Below are 14,847 nucleotides of genomic sequence, written 5' to 3'. Positions count from 1 at the left end.
TTTAACGGGTATCTATAGAACTTTAGGAAAGGGTTCTTTATAGCACCGTACAGGTTCCATTTGAGCATGGTTATTCATAGAACCTTGAAAAAAAAGGTTCCATATAGCACCACAAAGGATTCTGCTATGGTTACGAGCGACTATAGTAGAGAAACATTTGTTTTTAGCGTGTAGCATGCCACAGTTGTCACCATTTTTAAAGACTGCGCACCTAAAAGTAGGGCTACTTGTTTCAATAATGTTCACATAATCTCAATACTCCCCATACCCATTAGGTTGTTACGACCCACATAAAGAGGGAGGTGGTACAACACGGATAAACCAACATTTATTCGTTCCAGCTCATGTATTTCGTTGAACCCGTATGGCAGTCCCCGCCTCCGTGTATAAAAGCAAGAAACAAATAGTACAATCTGGCCTGGATTACTGGGAGCACAGCATTAGCGGAAATAACCCGCCCAGCTCACTGTCCGTCGCGAACACGCTCAGTCACCAAGGTACAGTAAAACTACTTCATAGTCTATATGATACCTATTGCGACCAATTTAACGTCAAACATAAATGGCTTGTCTTCAACTGGTATATTTCAGACCTAATTCGTTTCTATTCCGTGTAACATGTCGTAGGCTAGTTGTAGCTCTTCTAGACAGACAACCTTTACCCTCTCGAATGGCGATGTGTCATCTGGCGGGAATGAATTTGCTGAGTGATTTTCCACATAGTTTTACCTGGAGACGCACATGGGTGCCATTCGGGATATTATCCTACAGAATATATGAATACATTTGTGTTTTTATGACATTGTATTTGTTCAGTGTTGTAAGACGGTGTGTTGGAACGAATCCGGGTGTATTGATTCTTTGATTTATTAGGATCTCATTAGCCGACGCCTTAGTTTTACTGGGATCCGACACATGACTACAAATACATTAGTCAAAAGACTCTAGGGCTCATTTGAATGATTTGCAACTTCCATTTTATAGGATTTTGCAAACATGTTACATTGTGTTGCGTTATACAAGTGTTCAACATTAATTGAGCTCTAACACCGATTACAGTAGTGTATATTGAGGTCATAAAGCGACTGCGCAGAAAGTAGCCCACTTGCTCTTCCTGGTTCGTGGCACCACGATGGGCGTTGGCGATGATGGCAAATTCTGGCACTCCAGTTCTCTCACTTGTATAGGCTTGCATTGTAAAGGCGAGGGAGTGGATTTGACAGTAATTTACAGGCAGCTCAGCTCAGTAAATTACTGTACTTCATATTGCATTACATCTACTCTAATCTAAAAACAGTGACAAAGCAAATACTATGTAAAGGCACACTGTACAATACCTAAGAAATAACCTTTTATCTATTGTTTAAAAATAATAATAATGCTAGTTGTAATTAATGAATGGATAAAGGAGGGGAAGGGTTTATGTTTGACTGCGTTTTACTTTAATTACTTAGCATCCAACCTGCTTGCACCAATCCTAAGTAATGTGTTTACACATTACATCATATCATACATCCCTGCTGTTTCATTACAATGTCAATGACTAGTTGGTGTTTTAATCACGTGTATAAGCCTTAACCAAGGCTTCCAAACTGGTAGCAACTACAGGGCAAAACAGACCAAAAGGACAGGGCAAAATGCTCAACCAGTAAAGTTTAAGACTGACACTCCAATCTGTCCCCTAAATTGACGAGGCTCTATAACATGGGGTAAATTGGGCGCACATTCTCACTAACTGCTGGCACAAATGTAGCCTCTTACAAGGCACACCTCAAAACGATACATTGCACCCACTAGTGGTCAAAAGGTTTTTGGCTGTCCAAAAATACGGTACACTACTGTATTCTGTGGGGTGGAATTACAGTACCATTTGAAATTCAGCAATTCTTTCCCCACCCACAGCATTTTCCCAAAATGCACCATCATTTACAGTATGATGCAGTAAAATGTTTCAGTGTTTTTATGTTGATAAAACCCCAAATGACTTTATAATTTTTGTCATACATCGTATAGGTGCAGTGAAATGTGGTGTTTTTACAAGGTCAGCCATAGTACTACAGCACCACTGGAGCAAATTAGGGTTAAGTGCCTTTCTGAATGCCACATCAACTGTTTTTTTCCCGTTACAGTGTGGCTACTTCTTGGCGTAGGTAGCTATTTAAATGTAAAGAGGATTACGTGCATACTGAGTGGCACACATCTGGTCATGCGCAAACGTGATTTTGATGCAGGTGATTATGGAAGATTATCTTCTGGCAGCGAGTCAAAGACCTTACAGAGCATGACAGTTGTCAGATGCAAAGTTAGAGGTGTTACCTTGCAATGGGAGTCCGGTGTGCACAGTGTCTGTGTCTCTTCATGAGATTGTCCCGTGATGGGGTCGAGGGCCTCGGCACCGCGACTCAAAACACAATGTGCCAAATGCACGTAAGTAACGTTGTCTGCACTGATATTCAGTGGAATTTGCTTGTTTATTTACCCTCCTCTTTCTCTCCTCTACCCCCTCTTTCTTTCTCCTCTACCCCCTCTTTCTCTCTTAACCCCACCCCCCCTCACTTTTTTTCTCTCATCTACCTCTTTCTCTCTCCTCTACCCCCCTCTTTCTCTCTTAACCCCACCCCCTCTCTATTTTCTCTCGCGCTCTCTCCTCTACCTCCTCTTTCTCTCTCCTCTACCCCCTCTTTCTCTCTTAACCCCACCCCCTCTCTATTCTCTCTCTCGCTCTCTCCTCTACCTCTTTTTCTCTCCTCTACCCCCTCTTTCTCTCTTAACCCCCCCCTCTCTCTCTCCTCGTCACTGTGTACCTCTCTCTCTTTCTACTGTCATGTTCTTCTGTCCTTATAGCGCCATGTCAAACGAGGAGCGGACGTTCATTGCCATCAAGCCAGATGGAGTTCAGAGGAGGCTTGTCGGAGATATCATCAAGAGATTTGAGCTAAAGGGCTTCAAACTGGTGGGGATGAAATTCATCCAGGTACGTTATTCTACTTCCTGTAATCACTCTTATTTTATTTCAAATGTTATCTATATAATCCTTTTCACTTTCAGGACATTATTAACCAGTAATTAGGACTGAATGGCAGGCCTATCCATTATGTAAATCAGCTATTTGACAGATATTCTTTAAAAAAATTTTTTTTATCTTGAACAATGACAAAAGTCAACTATAGTTTGTGTGTATGCATTGATACGTAGGCTACGTGTGCCTTTTAAAAATATATATTTGTAGTGCTGTTCTTTTCTACTGATGTTCTGTATTATGTTTCATGTTGGACCCCAGGAAGAGTAGCTGCAGCTTTTGCAACAGCTAATGGGGATCCTAATAAAATACCATCTAAGCAAGAACTTGTGCCAATACACAATGATTGGACATACAATACAGTAGAGTACAGTAGGCTACAGTATAGTACATTAGGGTAAAGTCGGGTACATTAGAGTAACTATAGAAAATATATTCACATGTCACCAGATAATTGATTAAAATACACTGTTTTGCAATAAAGGTTTACGGTAGCTTCAACAGCACTCTGTAGGGTAGAACCATGGTGTAGCTGGAGGACAGCTAGCTTCCATCCTCCTCTGGGTATATTGTCTTCAATAAAAACCTAGGAGGCTCATGGTTCTCACCCCCTTCCATAGACTTACACAGTAATTATGACAACTTCCGGAGGACGTCCTCCAACCTATCCAAGCTCTTGAAGCATGAACTGACATGTTGTTCACCCAATCAAAGGATCAGAGAATCAATCTAGTACTGAAACCATAAGCTACACCTAGCTAGCACTGCAGTACGTGAAATGTGTTAAGTAGCTGACCCAAAGAGGGAGGGAGAAAATAGTTGAACAGTTTTGAACAAAAATGAAGGAAAACAAGATATTTTGTTGTATTTTTCTTTCACTTAACTAGCGAATGCAGCTAGATAGTTTAGCCTACTCAAACACCTGGCTCAAACAGAGAGGGATGCTATGTTAGCTATCTGGCTATGGCTGTCCAACAGAGAGGGATGCTATGTTAGCTATCTGGCTATGGCTATCCAACAGAGGGATGCTATGTTAGCTATCTGGCTATGGCTGTCCAACAGAGAGGGATGCTATGTTAGCTATCTGGCTATGGCTGTCCAACAGAGGGATGCTATGTTAGCTATCTGGCTATGGCTGTCCAACAGAGAGGGATGCTATGTTAGCTATCTGGCTATGGCTATCCAACAGAGGGATGCTATGTTAGCTAGCTGGCTATGGCTATCCAACAGAGAGGGATGCTATGTTAGCTAGCTGGCTATGGCTATCCAACAGAGAGGGATGCTATGTTAGCTAGCTGGCTATGGCTATCCAACAGAGGGATGCTATGTTAGCTAGCTGGCTATGGCTATCCAACATTGGAACTCTTCCAAGGTAAGCTTTTGGTTTAATTCATTTATTGCCACCGGGGCCTCTGGTGTAACTGACTGTATTCATTCCACTGATTCTGTTGAAAAGCTTTCTCAAAAGCAGAAGCAAACATAATGAAACATGGATCAACCGGTGGAGGCTGGTGAGGGGAGGACGGCTCATAATAATGTCTGGAATGGTGCAAACGGAATGGTATCAAAAACATGGTTTTCATATATTTTATACTATTCCATTCATTCCATTCTAGACATTATGAGCCGTCCTCCCCTCAGTAGACTCCACTTGGATAAACATACCTGAATTTGTCCATTATAAACTCTCTTATTTAAAACTGTTGGACTAATGATTACACCCTAGATTATCTAGATGCAGGCAAGAGTGTGCAAGGCGGTATTGAATGTGTCACTCTCTGTCACCTTGATTATTCAAATTTCTCTCTACCTGAGTGCACCTACGTTGTAAACTTTCATTAATAGGCTAGGTTGTAGCAACCTCGTGGTGGGTACAGGGAAAATTAGAGTAACATGTAGTAGCCTAAACCTATCATTGTTACATTGAATATGGTGTATTTAGAATTAAAGCCATGCTCATAAAAAAAAAGATCGTCCTGCCTCATCTTAAAAGACACCAACCACCACTGAGTGCCCGTAGGGTACAGTGCAGTATGGGTACAGTAGGCTACATTAGGGTTCTGTACAGTAGACTAAATTAGGATGCTGTAGGGTAGAGTACAGTGCAGAGGATCTTGCTGACTGTTCTTATCCACAGATGTGATTAGCATTGAGGGTTGTCTCCTGATCCTCTGTGTTGGTCTGTGGCCAGGAAGGCTGCCTGTGACCCCCGAACCCAGGGATCAGGAGGGCCCACTGATAATAGTCACTCTGTTTACGGTGGGCTATTTCAGGGTTAAGCGCATGCAGTCAACTGGTTCCTGGTTACAAGCTCTGGTGACTTCCTGTGAATGTACAAAACATAAAGATCTCTTTCCATGACAGACTGACCATGTGAATCCAGGTGAAAGCTTTTATCCCTTATTGATGTCGCTTGTTAAATCCACTTCAATCAGTGTAGATGAATGGGAGGAGACGGCTTAAAGATGGATGTTTTAAGCCTTGAGACAACTGAGATGTATATTGTGTATTTGTGCCATTCAGAGGGTGAATGGGCAAGACAAAATATTTCAGTGCCTTTGAACGGGGTTTGGTAGTAGGTGCCAGGCGCACCGGTTTAAGTGTGTCAAGAACTGCATTGCTGCTAGATGATTCATGCTTAACAGTTTCCTGTGAGTATTAAGAATGGTCCACTACCCAAAGGAAATCCAGCCAACTTGACCCAACTGTGGGAAGCATTGGCGCCAGCATCCCTGTGGAACGCTTTCAACACCTTGTAGAGTCCATGCCCCGATAATTTGAGGCACTTCTGAGAGCTAAAAAGGGTGCAACTCAATATTACGAAGGTGTTCCTAATGTTTTGTACACTCTGTACACTGGAGCTCTCCAGATATTGGCTGTAGCTTTACCAAACCCTTGTTGTATGGAGAGCGTCTGCTAAATCCCCCCCCCCCCCAAAATGAAATACATGTTGTCGACGTGATTGTTACAGGATCCTTTGTGCCTGGCGATTTTACAACTGATGTTCAACATAGCCCGGTGTATTTTGCCGTGATATGCCTTGTGTGTGTCCCTATGGTTATGATGGGTTATTGACGGTTGTGGCTGTTGTGTCTGACTAACCCAGGCCCCAGAGTCTCTGCTGAAGAAGCACTATGCCGACCTGAAGGACAGACCCTTCTTCCCTGGTCTCGTCAGCTACATGGCCTCCGGCCCAGTGGTGGCTATGGTAAGACAAACGTTCCTTGTTGTGTTCATTGACATGATGTAAGCATCTAGTTTCTCCTACAAGAAGACCGAGAAGCCTACACATTCTAATGATGTGGTTCCTAATAGCACCTGTAACAGGGAACTGTGGTTCCTAATAGCACCTGTAACAGGGAACTGTGGTTCCTAATAGCACCTGTAACAGGGAACTGTGGTTCCTAATAGCACCTGTAACAGGGAACTGTGGTTCCTAATAGCACCTGTAACAGGGAACTGTGGTTCCTAATAGCACCTGTAACAGGGAACTGTGGTTCCTAATAGCACCTGTAACAGGGAACTGTGGTTCCTAATAGCACCTGTAACAGGGAACTGTGGTTCCTAATAGCACCTGTAACAGGGAACTGTGGTTCCTAATAGCACCTGTAACAGGGAACTGTGGTTCCTAATAGCACCTGTAACAGGGAACTGTGGTTCCTAATAGCACCTGTAACAGGGAACCAACAGCACCATAAACACATTTGCTATCTGTACCAATGTCAGATCATAACTTTGATCCTCCAGGCGTCAACATATTAACCCTCCTGTTGTGTTTACTTCATGTTAATTGTGTTTCCAGTCCAAAATGACCTCTCCATTATAGCTGATTATAATCCATATATTATCACCTAATGTTGTGTTAGATCTCTTTATCAACTTAAGTTCTTGTGAACATTACAGGTTTTGAACTTCTATTTGCTATTCATGGCCTGTAGGCCTCATTGACCTGAGCTCATTCAACTCATTTTTTAGTTAAAAAAGCATAATGTATGAATTATTTTGACTATAACAAATACTCAGATAAACAGCACAATATGTTTCATCACAGACAACTTTGTGTAAAAGTTTAACAAGGACTCTCCTCCTCACCAGCGTCATGATCAAAGATATGATCAAGAGCCTCACATACAGTATATCGTTTGGTCATTGTGCTGCCACAGAATGAATTGTGAGCAAGGCCTCAAAAAAGCTTTGTAGACCAGAGCTGCTAGAAAAGTTCTATATATTATTGAAACAATGTTGCAATTGTTTGAGAATGCCAACAGGTGTGGTTCCCCTGGGGGAAAGGTTCCCTGTGGGGGTTGCCATGGAAGCCAAGAAGGGGAGTGAGGTGTGTGTGCTCAAACACACATGCATGTGGGAGTCTGGGAGAGGAAGTGTGTCCATCTGATGAATGGTCATGTGGCTGAACTCAGTTTTATACACTAATTGTAGTCTCACCCATTCATTTCTAATGACCGGTCAGTTTTGACTAGTAAGACCACAAGTGTTCAAAAGTTAAATAAAACACCCAAAACGTAATGAAAATCATCAACATGTATTTTGTGTGTTCAGATGTCCTGTGTGGACAAAGTCATGGAACCTTATGACAATCACATTAAATTAACTACATTTTTCAGAGAGAACTTGTAAATCAGTCCAATTTGACCGGAACACAGCAGGAGGGTTAGGAGTAGTACTTCTATCTTGAAATGTGTTTGACCGCTGTGCATAGAAATGGAAGATCAGAAAGAATACTGTTAATAAAGCGTTATCCCTCTGTGTGGGGTGCCAGGTGTGGGAAGGGTTGAATGTGGTGAAGACCGGCAGAGTGATGCTAGGAGAGACCAACCCTGCCGACTCCAAACCCGGCACCATCCGAGGAGACTACTGCATCCAAGTGGGCAGGTGAGAATCAATCGTAGTACGAGACATAACACAGTGATCCTATAATGTAAAGATTCTATGAAGCCTCAACCTTTGATGGATCATATGTTTATCATCAGGGCCAGGACCATACCAGTATCGCGATACTCGTGTTATATATATATATATATATATCACACACGCACTTTATGGGGTATTTTCACTTTTTATTTAGACAGAGATTTGAAGTGAGAGGGGAGACAGAGAGAGCGAGGGAGATGCAGAGAGGTGTCTGGGACAGGATTCGTACCCATTCTGAGGGTGTAGTATTTGTGCTGCAGGGCGGTGTAGTATTTGTGCTGCAGGGCGGTGTAGTATTTGTGCTGCAGGGCGGTGTAGTATTTGTGCTGCAGGGCGGTGTAGTATTTGTGCTGCAGGGCGGTGTAGTATTTGTGCTGCAGGGCGGTGTAGTATTTGTGCTGCAGGGCGGTGTAGTATTTGTGCTGCAGGGCGGTGGCGTTATCCGTGCAGGTTGACTCTTATTGTCTTGCGTCTTCTCCTGCAGGCAGAATTGAGCCATTTCTCCTGAAATAGGCTTGCTGCAAGGTCCAAATGGTTTATATTGTAAACATTTATGAAAAGAAATGTGCTTTTTTGTCTTAATGTCAGGTTAGGCATTAGGGTTACCAGTGTAGTTAAGGTTAGGGTTCAAATCAAATTGTATTTGTTACATACGCTGATACAACAGGTTAGACCTTACAGTGAAATGCTTACTTACAAGCCCTTAATAATATCCTCTTGCTCCTACTTGAGACGCAGACGTCCCAACTAGAGCTCTGGAAATGCAACTGCGCTGCGCTAAACACTAATAGTATTAGTTAAAACGCAAACGTTCATTAAAATACACATGCTTGGTATTGAATTAAAGCTACACTCGTTGTGAATCCAGGCACCAAGTCAGATTTTTAAAATGCTTTTCGGCGAAAGCATGAGAAGCTAATATTATCTGATAGCATGTAACACCCCAAAAGACCCGTAGGGGATGTAAACAAAATAATTAGCATAGTCGGCGCTACACAAACCGCACAATAAAATATAAAACATTCATTACCTTTGACCATCTTCTTTGTTGGCACTCCTTGATGTCCCATAATCAATACTGGGTCTTTTTTTCGATTAAATCGGTCCATATATAGCCTAGATATCGATCTATGAAGACTGTGATAAACGGAAAAAAATAGCGTTTCATAACGTAACGTCATTTTTTAAAAGTTAAAAAGTCGACTAAACTTTAACAAAACACTTCGAAATACTTTTCTAATGCAACTTTAGGTATTAGTACACGTTAATAAGCGATAAAAATCATCAGGAGGCGATGTAAATTCGATAGGTGGTCGTCTGGAAAAAATGTCCGGAAAAAACTCAGCCAATACATCAAGTTGGAGGTCGGAGGTAATCGGTTCCCTTGGGTCGGTTCTACCAAGAATCAAATCCGAAGCAAATGAGAAGACTCTATACATCCTGTGGAAGCTGTAGGTACTGCAACCTCGGCCTCATTTAATACGGTTCACCTTTAACAATGGGTTGAAGTGGCACATGGATATTTTTTTCCACTTTCAGTGATCAGATTTTCCTGCGCTTTTCGATGAAACAGACGTTCTGTTATAGTCACAGCCGTGATTTAACCAGTTTTAGAAACGTGAGTGTTTTCTATACACACATACTAATCATATGCATATACTATATTCCTGGCATGAGTAGCAGGACGCCAAAATGTTGCGTGATTTTTAACAGAATGTTCGAAAAAGTAGGGGGTAGGCTTAACTTAACCAACAATGCAGTTTTAAGAAAAAAAAGTATTTACTAAAATAAACTGAATAAATAAAAAATAAAAAAATGAATTTAAGGAGGAACAATAAAATAACAGTAGTGAGGCTTTATACAGGGTATTACGGTACAGAGTCAACGTGGAGGCTTTATACAGGGTATTACGGTACAGAGTCAATGTGGAGGCTATATACAGGGTGTTACGGTACAGAGTCAATGTGGAGGCTATATACAGGGTGTTACGGTACAGAGTCAATGTGGAGGCTATATACAGGGTGTTACGGTACAGAGTCAATGTGGAGGCTATATACAGGGTGTTACGGTACAGAGTCAATGTGGAGGCTTTATACAGGGGGTACCGGTACAGAGTCAATGTGGAGGCTATATACGGGGTACCGGTACAGAGTCAATGTGGAGGCTATATACAGGGTATTACGGTACAGAGTCAATGTGGAGGCTATATACAGGGGGTACCGGTACAGAGTCAATGTGGAGGCTATATACAGGGTATTACGGTACAGAGTCAATGTGGAGGCTATATACAGGGGGTACCGGTCCAGAGTCAATGTGGAGGCTATATACAGGGGGTACCGGTCCAGAGTCAATGTGGAGGCTATATACAGGGGGTACCGGTACAGAGTCAATGTGGAGGCTATATACAGGGGGTACCGGTACAGAGTCAATGTGGAGGCTATATACAGGGGGTACCGGTACAGAGTCAATGTGGAGGCTATATACAGGGGGTACCGGTACAGTCAATGTGGAGGCTATATACAGGGGGTACCGGTACAGAGTCAATGTGGAGGCTATATACAGGGGGTACCGGTCCAGAGTCAATGTGGAGGCTATATACAGGGGGTACCGGTCCAGAGTCAATGTGGAGGCTATATACAGGGGGTACCGGTACAGAGTCAATGTGGAGGCTATATACAGGGGGTACCGGTACAGAGTCAATGTGGAGGCTATATACAGGGGGTACCGGTACAGAGTCAATGTGGAGGCTATATACAGGGGGTACCGGTACAGTCAATGTGGAGGCTATATACAGGGGGTACCGGTACAGAGTCAATGTGGAGGCTATATACAGGGGGTACCGGTCCAGAGTCAATGTGGAGGCTATATACAGGGGGTACCGGTCCAGAGTCAATGTGGAGGCTATATACAGGGGGTACCGGTCCAGAGTCAATGTGGACGCTATATACAGGGGGTACCGGTCCAGAGTCAATGTGGAGGCTATATACAGGGGGTACCGGTCCAGAGTCAATGTGGAGGCTATATACAGGGGGTACCGGTCCAGAGTCAATGTGGACGCTATATACAGGGGGTACCGGTCCAGAGTCAATGTGGAGGCTATATACAGGGGGTACCGGTACAGTCAATGTGGAGGCTATATACAGGGGGTACCGGTCCAGAGTCAATGTGGACGCTATATACAGGGGGTACCGGTCCAGAGTCAATGTGGAGGCTATATACAGGGGGTACCGGTACAGAGTCAATGTGGAGGCTATATACAGGGGGTACCGGTACAGAGTCAATGTGGAGGCTATATACAGCGGGTACCGGTCCAGAGTCAATGTGGAGGCTATATACAGGGGGTACCGGTCCAGAGTCAATGTGGAGGCTATATACAGGGGGTACCGGTCCAGAGTCAATGTGGAGGCTATATACAGGGGGTACCGGTCCAGAGTCAATGTGGAGGCTATATACAGGGGGTACCGGTCCAGAGTCAATGTGGAGGCTATATACAGGGGGTACCGGTCCAGAGTCAATGTGGAGGCTATATACAGGGGGTACCGGTCCAGAGTCAATGTGGAGGCTATATACAGGGGGTACCGGTCCAGAGTCAATGTGGAGGCTATATACAGGGGGTACCGGTCCAGAGTCAATGTGGAGGCTATATACAGGGGGTACTGGTCCAGAGTCAATGTGGAGGCTATATACAGGGGGTACCGGTCCAGAGTCAATGTGGAGGCTATATACAGGGGGTACCGGTACAGAGTCAATGTGGAGGCTATATACAGGGGGTACCGGTCCAGAGTCAATGTGGAGGCTATATACAGGGGGTACCGGTACAGAGTCAATGTGGAGGCTATATACAGGGGGTACCGGTCCAGAGTCAATGTGGACGCTATATACAGGGGGTACCGGTCCAGAGTCAATGTGGAGGCTATATACAGGGGGTACCGGTACAGTCAATGTGGAGGCTATATACAGGGGGTACCGGTACAGAGTCAATGTGGAGGCTATATACAGGGGGTACTGGTACAGTCTGTTTATTCAAGGTAATTAAGGTAGTATGTACATTTAGGTAGAGAAAGTGACTATGCATGGATAATAAACAGAGTGTAGCAGTGTAAAAATGGGGGGTGTGGACAATGCAACTAGTCTGGGTAGCCATTTGATGAACTGTTCATGAGTCATAAACTTTGGGTAGAAGCTGTTAAGAAACCTTTTCGACCTAGACTTGGCGTTCCGGTACCGTTTGCCGTGCGGTAGCAGAGAGAACAGTCTATGACTAGGGTGGCTGGAGTCTTTGACAGTTTTTAGGGCCTTCCTCTAACACCGCCTGATATAGAGGTCCTGGATGACAGGAAGCTTTGCCCCGGTGATGTACTGGGCCATACGCACTACCCTCTGTAGTACCTTGCGGTCGGAGGCCGAGCAGTTTCCATACCAGGCGGTGATGCAACCCGTCAGGATGCTCTCGATGTTGCAGCTTTAGAACCTTTCGAGGATCTGAGGACCCATGCCAAATCTCTTCAGTCTCCTGAGGGGGTAAAGGTGTTGTCGTGCTCTCTTCACGACTGTCTTGGTGTGTTTGGACCATGATAGTTTGTTGGTGATGTGGACACCAAGGAACTTGAAGCTCTCAACCTGCTCCACTAGAGCCCCATCGATAAGAATGGTCCTCCTTTTCCTGTGGTCCACAATCTTCTCCTTTGTCTTGATCATGTTGAGGGAGAGGATGTTATCTTGGCACCACACTACCAGGTATCTGACCTCCTCCCTATAGGCTGTCTCATCATTGTCGGTGATCAGGCTGTTGTGTCATCGGCAAACTTGATAATGGTGTTTGAGTCGTGCTTGGCCATGCAGTCATGGGTGAACGGGGAGCGCTGGAGGGGAATGATCACGGAGGTTTTTAGTCCAAGGTTCCTTGAGCTTTTAGGGCACTGATCCTAGACCTGTGCCTGGGGTTATGGTTAGGTTTAAAAAACAGATTTGTATGACTTTGTGGCTGTGCCAGCTAGTGACCATTCTGCAGCGCTGCCTTCAGAACAAGCTCTCCTGCATTATCAGCCATCAGGCACTATTTCCATCGCTTTGACAACTACAGTACTTTCAAACTCTATCCATAGTCCCTAAATATAAATATCTTTCCTTATGTCATTAAATGATGATAATCGTTCTTTCCTTATTGTTTCAGGAACATCATCCATGGCAGTGACTCCGTAGAGAGTGCTAACACAGAGATCAACCTGTGGTTCAAACCTGAGGAGCTGTGCAGTTACACTAGCTGCTCCAGCAGCTGGCTCTACTGAGGAGCTGAAGGCTACAAGTTGCCCCCAGGCACAGGTCTAGGATCAGTTTACCATCCATAAACCATAACCATCAGCATTAGAAGGGGGAATATAAATCTCTTCCTGGCCACTGAGGACCACACCACTTCCTGTTCATCTTCTGTACCCATCTGTAATTGGTCCATCGCTGATTCCATTCATTCCTCCGGACGTACAGTTGTCATAGTGAAAATGTTTTTTGTAATTTGTTCAGCTTTCCAATAAAAAAAATCACAACCCCTTATTTTTCCTTGTTGCTGATTATAACACATAATTTTCTATAGATATTATTGTACGTTACATCATGAACATAAACGTTTCTTTGAACAAAGACAGTTTAATAGTGCACCCATGTCTTGTGTGCCTCGGTGCTGTGACCAGATTGACATTTCAAACATTAACAGGCAGGCCTCGTCACTGCCAACATTAAGAGGGATTAGCCGGCTCAATAATCTCAGATTGGGATTAACTGTAGATCTGCTGCTTTGCTCAGTTGAGCTAACGGTTGGGACCTGGGATGACACTGAAGTTGCAAGCGTCACGCACGTGCACTCACACAGAACAGAGAATATGCTAAGAATAGTGCTGGTGTCATTGGGAAGGTGTGACCTGAGATGCCTATCGTGAAAACACCTGAGCCCAGCAGGGTCTTATCATCTGGCAGATCTCTGTAGACTGTCTCATTGCAGGGGTCTACAGAGACTCACTGGGTGTCCACTACAGGCTACAGTGACCTCGGCGCTCCAATCCTAAACTCTGGCTCTCATCTCCAGGACGTTACCCACAAGTCCAAAACCCCATTTTGTCGATCTTATCGGCCGGGGACTCATCAATGGCCTTCTCGGCGTTCTGTTGCATCAACTTGTTTGAGCCGGTTCATGTGTCCATTTATGATGGATTTATAATGACTTGAGGCAAAGGTGTGTGCTTTATAATGGACAGTGGTGTAAAATACTTTAAAGTACTACTTAAGATGTTTTTTGGGGTATCTGTACTTTACTATTTATATTTTAGACAACTTTTATTTCACTACATTCCTAAAGAAAACTATGTACTTTTTACTACATTTTCCTTACACGGTACATTTTGAATGCTTAGCAGGACAGGAAATGAGAACATCCCTGGTCATCCCTACTGCCTCTGATCTGGCACACTCACTAAACACCTATGCTTTTGGAGGAATAAGGAATTTTAAGTTATTCATACTTTTACTTTTGATACTTAGTATTCGGTTTTAAATATACTTTTGACTTTTACTCAACTAGTATTTTACTGGGTAACTTTCACTTGTCCTGGAGTCATTTTCTATTAAGGTATCTTTGCTTTTACTTAATGAGAATTGAGTACTTTATCCACCACTGATAATGGAACATATTACCTCATTCTACTTCATATGACTTTTTGACCACATCTTTCATTTCCTGTGGTGTTTAAACCAAAGGAGGCTGGTGGGAGGAGCTATAGGAGGACAGGCTCAGTGTAATAATGGCTGAAATGGAATGCATGGAACAGAGTCAAACGTGGTTTTCATGTGTTTGATACCGTTCCGTTTATTCCATTACTATAGTTCCTCCCACCAGCCTCCTCTGGTTGA

The 14,847-nt window shown here is 43.7% G+C and overlaps 1 protein-coding gene across 1 annotated transcript; it reads left to right on the top strand.

The window, feature by feature from the left end:
• Positions 1-269: 269 nt before the first annotated feature.
• LOC109865448 (nucleoside diphosphate kinase A) lies at positions 270-13,497 on the top strand. The gene is made up of 5 exons (XM_031799417.1): positions 270-497; positions 2,844-2,973; positions 6,125-6,226; positions 7,796-7,908; positions 13,121-13,497. The coding sequence occupies exons 2-5, from the start codon at positions 2,848-2,850 to the stop codon at positions 13,233-13,235; spliced, it is 456 nt and encodes a 151-aa protein (XP_031655277.1). The 5' UTR covers positions 270-497; positions 2,844-2,847; the 3' UTR covers positions 13,236-13,497.
• Positions 13,498-14,847: the final 1,350 nt, after the last annotated feature.

The sequence above is a fragment of the Oncorhynchus kisutch genome, linkage group LG20, assembly GCF_002021735.2.
Source record: "Oncorhynchus kisutch isolate 150728-3 linkage group LG20, Okis_V2, whole genome shotgun sequence".
NCBI lineage: Eukaryota > Metazoa > Chordata > Actinopteri > Salmoniformes > Salmonidae > Oncorhynchus > Oncorhynchus kisutch.
Note: the sequence above shows the minus strand (reverse complement) of the source record. Positions and strands in the feature narration are given on the sequence as shown.